The sequence below is a fragment of the Suncus etruscus genome, chromosome X, assembly GCF_024139225.1.
Source record: "Suncus etruscus isolate mSunEtr1 chromosome X, mSunEtr1.pri.cur, whole genome shotgun sequence".
NCBI lineage: Eukaryota > Metazoa > Chordata > Mammalia > Eulipotyphla > Soricidae > Suncus > Suncus etruscus.
The window spans coordinates 87973553-87981953 of record NC_064868.1 but is presented as its reverse complement, the minus strand read 5'-3'; the positions used below and the strand labels follow the sequence as shown (position 1 = coordinate 87981953).

At 36.6% G+C, this 8401-nt stretch overlaps 1 protein-coding gene across 4 annotated transcripts in view; it reads right to left on the bottom strand.

Annotated features, from left to right (window-relative positions):
- Nucleotides 1-4994: 4994 nt before the first annotated feature.
- FMR1 (fragile X messenger ribonucleoprotein 1) overlaps nt 4995-8401 on the bottom strand; it is a 39758-nt gene continuing 36351 nt past the window's right edge. For all 4 annotated transcript variants that reach the window (XM_049767497.1, XM_049767499.1, XM_049767498.1 and 1 more), the window contains one exon: nt 4995-7324. In XM_049767497.1, coding sequence (XP_049623454.1) covers nt 7214-7324 — 111 coding nt within the window. In that variant the 3' untranslated portion in view covers nt 4995-7213. The remainder of the gene's footprint in view (nt 7325-8401) is intronic.

Here is an 8401-nt window from a genome sequence, read left to right as displayed (position 1 = left end):
TTGAGAAGGAAGTTCCTTTCTTGTGGTTATGTGAATCTGATTTCCCTGATGTTCCAATTCAAATACAAGTCAGGAGCACCTTCTCTTGCCACATTGGTCTAACCAATTTATTCACCGACATCTGGCAGTAAACCCCAAATGCTGACCAGTGTCACGTTTCTCAAAGGTTTCATTTTGCTTTGTGTTAGTTCAAGCCTCTAGTGATGGCTGTGACCCGATAGTGTACTCAAACCCCACATTGTGTCATTTAGCCCCCCAATCTTTGGGAGGCACCCTGATAGGACTCAGATCTAAGACGCTCTTTTGCATTAAATGTTCCAATGACATTTAGGATCAAGGGTTCCTCCCATCACCCCTATCTTTTGTCTCTACACAATAAGGTGAACTTTTCTGTTGCTTTTGTGTAGCACAGAGCATGGTCACAAACAAGCACAGATTACTTATGCTTAGCTCAACTAGGCTTCCACTAACAGTTTTAGTAAGGATGATGGATATTCTTTCCTGATATGACTTACTTGAGCTCTATTAGCTTCTAAAGAGTAAAGGCAAGAGGGGAGTAATTGGATTTTGCTTTCTGGTGGGCACCACTTTGGAGCAGTGGGTGCCAGAGCACACAAACAACCAGTCATACAAATGAATAAGGTTTTCCTGAGGGAATTATCAGCCAGGTTGAACAAAAGACAGCGAGAGACATACATATCTTAATCTGCAGTGCTACACTCCAGCAACTTTCTTGGGAGCCTGCTTTTCCACAGGGCTATCTGTGAAACAGCCTTACATACCATTTCCAATTAGGCTTCAGTGGGCACTGTTAGTGGAGCTCTCTGGGAACACAAGGTACCAGCACCTGTGACAGTGGTTTACCCTTCCAGAGAGAAGAGGGCAGAGAAGTGTTTTGGAAGTTGGATTTGGGTCCAGCCCTACTTGGCCTCAAAATCCGTGTTCCAAACACAGCGAATTCTTGGACATTTTCCATATTTGGGTTGGGCCTCTCAGAGGTGGCCCCACTTCACTCTGTATTTTAGCTCAACCCACCAAATATTGAAACAACACATTGATTGGCTTCTGAAGCTCTTCCAACTGGATGCTATGCTTTAAGGCTGAAATTATTATTTTGGATCCTCAAGAGTTTTAAGTGCTTACTATCCAGTTCAGTAAATATTTCATGAGAACCAGATGAAATCATATGGGATGTGCGTAACACTAGTTCTCTGTAGCTCTCTTGGTCTATAAACATATAAGCAACTTTGGCAGCTAGGCTATCTTAACCGCATGCCTGGCAAAGTTGGGGAAACCTATACCAGGGATTGAAGCTGGATCAGCACTATACAAGGTAAACATCCTACCCACTCTACTATCCTCTCCAGCCCCTAGAATTTCAACATTTCATATTCTTTTTACTTGCTAGTGGTGGGGGATACCCAATGTTTCTCAGGGCTTCAATCCCTGATAAACACAGATGTAAAGATCCTTAACAAAATTCTGGCAAATAGGATCCAATGCCTCATCAAGAAGGTCATAAACAAAAATAAAAAAAGGTCATAAACCATGACCAAGTAGAATTCACTCCAGGAATGCAAGGATGGTTTAATATATGTAAATCAATCAACATAATGCACCATATATCAACAAAAAGAAAAATAAAAACCATATGATCATATCAGTAGATGCAGAGAAAGCATTTGATAAGGTCCATCACCCATTCTTGATAAAAACTCTCATCAAGATGGGAATGAAAGGAACTTTTCTCAATAGAGTCAAGGCCATCTACCACAAGCAAATGGCAAATACTAGTCTCAACGGAGAAAAACTAAAAGCATTTCCTCTAAAATCTGGTACAAGACAAGGCTGCCCTTTCTCACCATTACTATTTAACACAGTGCTAGAAGTTCTTGCCATTACTATTAGGCAAGAGAAAGGTATCAAGGGCATCGAGATAGGAAAGGAAGAAGTCAAGCTCTCACTGTTTGCAGATGACATAGTAATATATTTAGAAAACCCTAAAGACTACCAAAAAGCTTCTAGAAACAATATATTCATATAGCAAAGTGGCAGGCTAAAAAATTAACAAACAAAAATCAATGGCCTTCTTATACACCAATGATAGAGTAGAAATGCACATTAAAAACAACCCCATTCACATTAGTGTCACACAAACTCAAATATCTTGGAGTTACTTAAGACTTGAAGGACCTATACAAAGAAAACTACAAAACCCTGCTTCAAAAATTAAAGAAGACACAAGGAAATGGAGACACATACCCTGCTTATGGATTGACAGGAGTAACATCATTAAAATGGCAATACTCCCCCCCAAAGCATTGTACAGATTTAATGCAATCTCTCTAAAGATACCCATGACATTTTTCAAAGAAATGAATCAAACACTCCTGAAACAACAGACACCCACGAATAGCTAGAACAACCCTTGGGAAAAGGAGTATGGGAGGCATCACTTTCCCAAACTTTAAATTGTATTACAAAGCTATAGTCATTAAAACAGCTTGGTACTGGAATAAAGACAGACCCTCAGATCAGTGGAATGAATTTAAATATTCAGATTATGTACTCCAGATAGACAATCAATTAATCTTAGATAAAGGGGCAAGAAATGCAAAATGGAGCAAGAAAAGCCTCTTCAACAAGTGGTCTTAGAGCATCTAGTTAGCCACTTGCAAAAAAGCAAACTCAGACCTCCATCTAACACCATGCACAAAGGTCAAATCCAAATGGATTAAAGACCTTGATATACCTGAAACCACTAGGTATATTGAACAACATGTAGGTAAAACACTCCATGACATTGTGACTAAAGGCACCTTCAAGGCAAAAACAGCACTCTCCATACAAGTGGAAACAGAGATGGGAAACTGATGGGACACTATTAAGCTATGAAGCTTCTGCACCTCAAGAGAAATGATGCTTAGAATACAAAAGCCACCCAAAGATTGAGAGAAATTATTCACCCAATACCCATCAAACCAGGGGCTAATAGCTTAGACAAGTTACTGAAGGAACTTAACAAGAAAAAAACATCTAACCCCATCAAAAACTGGGGAGAACACTTTCTCAAAGAAGAAATACAAATGGCCAAAAGGCATATGAAAAAATGCTTCACATCACTAATTATCAGGCAGATGGAATCAAAACAACAATCAGATACCATCTCACGCCACAGAGACTGGCACACATCACAAAGATCAAGAACAGTAAGTGCTGGCGGGAATGTGGGGAGAAAGGAACTCTCATTCACTCGTGGGAATGCCATCTAATCCAGCCCTTATGGAAAACAATATGGAGATTCCTCAAAAAAAAAACTGGAAATTGAGCTCCCATATGATTCAGCTATACCACTCCTAGGGATATACCCTAGGAACACAGAAACAAAATACAAGAATCCCTTCCTCACACCTATATTCATCGCAGCACTATTTACAATAACCAGACTCTGGAAACAACCAAGATGCCCTTCAACAGATGAATGGCTAAAGAAACTGTGGTCCATATACACAATGGAATATTATGCAGCTGTCTGGAGAGAAGTCATGAAATTTTCCTATACATGGATGGACATGAAAACTATTATGCGGATTGAAATAAGTGAGAGGGAGACATAGAATAATCTCACTTATCTTGGGTATTAAGAAAAATAAAAGACATTATTGTAATAATGCCCAGAGACGAGGGCCAGAAGGACTGGCTCCTGATATTTATATAAATATTATTATACTTAAAATTATACTTAAATAATAAATAAATAAGCTCACCTCAAGGGGGAGGTGAGTGCAGTTAAAACACTAACAAGTACCATGACAATGTTAATGAGAGAAGTAGAATGCCTGTCTTGAATACAGGCAGGGGATGTAGGTTGAGGAATAAGGGGTGCATTGGTGGTGGGAATGTTGCACTGGTGAAGGGGGGTGTTTTTATGATTACAAACATCACGGTGTTTAAAGAAAAGAATAAATAAAAGGTTAAACTTTAAAAAATAAAATGTTGTGCTCTTTATCTTTTGTACATTTGAGGACATTAATATGTCTTCCAATAAACATCCAGAGCATTTAAAAAAAAGGGATTCCTTTTTATGGAAAATTACAAGAACTGGCTAGATTTCTAAATAGCTCCAACAGAAATTTCAGAGTCCCAAATCAGCATGTGGTGAGCAAGGTGCCCAAGACTTAAATACTCGTAAAGCCTCTTGAACACCCAAGGCAACCAGAAAGGGCTATTAGCCAATAACCAGATATCACAGTGAAGATGTGACTATGGTCAGGACATCAAGAGCCTCAAAAGGTATCAATGAAGAATGCTGCCCTTAAAGGCCACTGTATCCTGAGGCTTGCATAGGAGTGTGTGTCATGATTTGAAAAATGGCTCCGAGTGAATACTGCCTCTTGCTTTGTGTCAAGTAGGCAGTGCTGGAAATTATGCAGAACCCCAGAAAATTTGGCCACTATCAACCTAACACCTCACCATGACAGCTGCTCAGCATTTTGCCTCCAAAGGAACCCAGAACAGTAAGCACAACCAGTTATGTAGCTGAATGAAATGAAAGTAAAGTAGATTTTAAAAAATATCTGTTGGAGGAAGGAGGGAGGGAGGAGAAAAGTATATCTGTTTGAACAGGAGACATTCTTCAGACTCATAGGTGTCACCTTAGCTCCTAACAGCAGGGACAAAGTAGACAATAAAAGTACTATTCTTCTCAATGGCAGGGTGTCTATGAAGACAGAAGTACATATTCCATATACTTTAACATTAACATGTTATTTACATGTTGAAATTTAAGACCTGGAAATATGGAAAAGTTTCAAGTATTTACTTGCTGCCTTTTCTAGGTATGTATAGATAAGGATTTGCATGATAACTCCCTCCCATATCACTTTTATTGTATTTAGACATTTAAAATCAGGAGCAAACATCTGTCAGACTAATTTTTTGCTTTTTCATAAGTGTACATTTTTTAATAAAAATTTACATCTAGATAAACAATCTTCAGATTTTTGAAACTTTAATAAGATTTTAAAAACATGACTTTGAACTGAAAAACATACACGTTTAGTACACAAATATTGCAATATGAATCAACTCCAACTCCATTTGAAAACATGTGAATCAAATTACAGTTTTAGAAGTTAGTAATTCACATTTAAGCAAGTTAGCGCCTTGCTGGATTCAGCCTTTGTAAAAATAAAAAGAGACTTAGTGCATATTGTAATGGTACAATGTGCTTTTGTACCATTTTGTAGTTTTTCACCTTATTAAACATAATCAAGTCTTCAAAAGTTGGTCCATATCAGCTAACTTCCTATTACAAGTGTACTTTCCAATGGTAACAGTTACATTTTGTAACAGAACACTTTCTATAGATTTCGTCTACCTTAAAATTTTAAAGGCAATCATTTGTAAGGATTGCATCAACATCAATTTAGCAGAGGAAGATCAAACTTTATTGAAACTGCTTGCATACAAAATATATTGCACTATAACCAAACAAATGTTAACATAAAATCCAATCTGTTGTCGCTAATATGTACAGAGAATATTGCCCAAGAGCAGTTACATTACAAGGTCATTCTACCTTGATTAATTATCTACAGTATTTTAAACCAAACAGCTTACAGATGATTTGTGCAAGGTACCAATTTCTGTTTCAAATACTATACATTCCCAGAATAAATAACTAGAAATCAACATTAATGTTTGGCAATATTTTTAAGAAACTTTTTAATATTCTTGAAATCATGTGCAGTTTGCTGCCAGTTTTATATGCTCATTTGTATGCAAGGAAAGGTAACTGTAAAATAAAAACCTATAAAGAAACAAACTCACAAATTACATCAGAGGCAGAACTTCGGTGTGTACGGCTCTGTACAGATTCAGTGGTACCTCAGGAGTTATTTTTTAAGAAAAATATAACATCTTAGAGTGAAGTTCCTTCACATATTTTTCCTTGGTAAATTAAAAAAAACGCAAACAACCACATAAAAACAAACAAAAAAGAACTAAACAAACCAAAAAAAGAGAACTAAACAAATTGAAAAAAAAAGACAAAAAAAGTATTTATCAATCCTAGTCTGCTTTCCAATTCTGATTATACATTAGACCTAGTATTTCAAAGTTTACAAAACATTTAAAATGTTTCCAATGTTTCTTACACAAAGCACCTGTACTTCACAGGATTATTATGCACACATGAAAATGACCTTCCTATCTCCCCAAAATCAACTTGAAATTAAAGTATGAAAAACATCACAAAATTTGGGGAGAACAAAATAAAGGTACTAAGTTAAAACTGGTCATCAGGCCAAAGAGCAGGCACATCCTACTACTTTTCAACCAGGATGATTTGTTCCTAGCTGAAGCATTTTAGCCTCTCTCAAATGAAAAGAAAGTTATTTCTTCTCCTGTCTATACAGAAAAATTACACATCCTTCTCAGTAACACTATTTGTCAAATTTCAGTGCAACGAAACAAAAAACAAAAACAAGTCCTATTCTTTACACTGCCTAACCTGATGTTTATGTTAAGGAAAAAAATATGGAAAGCATGCATATCTCTATAAAGTACTAATGTTCAACAGGGGTTGCTACATCTTTAACATTTAGTGTTTCCAACTTATCTTCCCTGAACTCTGCATCCAAATATAATATTCCTACCTGCCAAGATATAAAAAAGGCACAGATCATACAACTTGTTTATTAATTTTTTTGCTAATGAAAATGACAAATGTCACATCACATACATCCCCGGGTCCACTAAAATACTGAAAAAGTGGACCAAAACATAAAGTGACATAGGACATGAAATGACATAGTACTTCATGGAGACTTCTGTGAGATTGAAAACAGAAGTCTCTTCATCACAATTTAGAAAAACTGAAATGCAATGTGGAAGCATCACGGGTGGGGGGAGTCCAAATTAACAATGAGTATTACTGCTCAGTACTTTAGATAAGAAAATCAACAAAACTGCTTTGAAGGGCTAAGATTTATGTTTCAAAATTTAAAGGTATCTTATTTGTGCAAACTGAAACATGTTGCTATGGCCAATACCAAAAAGAAAAGAAAAATACTTAACGGATTTTTGTTCATTTCATGCCCTGTGCCATCTTGCCTACTATTTGTCTTTGGCCTAACAAAGTTTTCTAATATGGAAGAATAATTCCGGAAATGGTAGAGGGACTCGAACGTCTGCAGGCGAGCTGCGCAGTTTAGGGCACTCCGTTCACCAGCTGTTGCTGCCCATCCGCGCTGTCTGTCTTTTCCTTCTTCTGGTTACGATCTTTCCCCGGGCGCAGCCGGCTACCTTCACTGGAGGTATTCTGTAATGTTTCAGTGTGGACACTGACATTATTGCAGTCAACTCTAATCTCAAGTAAGTTATACCCGTTCTATTCATACACACCCGAGCCTAGCTGAATCTGAAATTGGCCTGACAGTAATTTAAGCATCAACAACAAATGTTAAATGGAAAAAGGAGTTGGCAGGCAGACAGGAGGTACACAAAATTATGGCCAAGTAGGGTTAGTCCTTTACTGGTGTGACTTAGGATTTTATAAAATACTCTTCTTTAACTTGAACACTGATCAGAACTGTGCACCATGTTAGATAATAACTAACAATCCTGTAATTTTCTAAGCAGAACAATGCAGTGCAACACAAATTATTAAAGTTTTACTATTACTGAAAACTGAAAGATAGACATAAGCCTATTGTATTAGTTTTAAAAGTATTCTCCAAAGACAGAAATGTAGGACTCATATAATATCTATTTTGATTTTATCAGGAATAAATCATCTTTCATTTACACATTTATAATCTAATCATAGGTGTGATTTTTCCTTCAGTAAAGAGTGCTTCCACAGAAAGGTATTTTTTGTTTCTAGTAGTTTATATACCAATAAGGAAATAAGATGATCATGCAACTTCAGTTCTGTCTGAAGGGCTGAAGCTGACTTGTGAAAGGACTGGAATGCATAAAATGAATCGAATAAAAAAACTTAAAAGACTTCAGATTTTAGTCAACAAAAATAAACAGCTAAATCTTTTAGCTAAGGGAATTCTAAATGTTAGAAAAAGGGCAGATAATATTGATAAGCGGGCTTAAAGCAACTACAAATATTCATTTGCTTCAAGAACAAATGATACATATATACACATGTATATCCCAAACTGGCTTGCTGTATCACCTTAGTATTTAAGCGGTGGGTATGGTTGTCTTAAATGTTTGTCTGCCAACAGCTAACTTTTAATTGTACCTGCTCTCAGGCATGCAGTGTAAATAACTTCTGATTATTTCACTTTGATTTTAAATAATATGCAGCCTGTTTGGATTTATAAGACTGCCAGGTTCATTCAATCTTTCACAGTTAAGAGGGGTGTTACAAAAATAGCACATA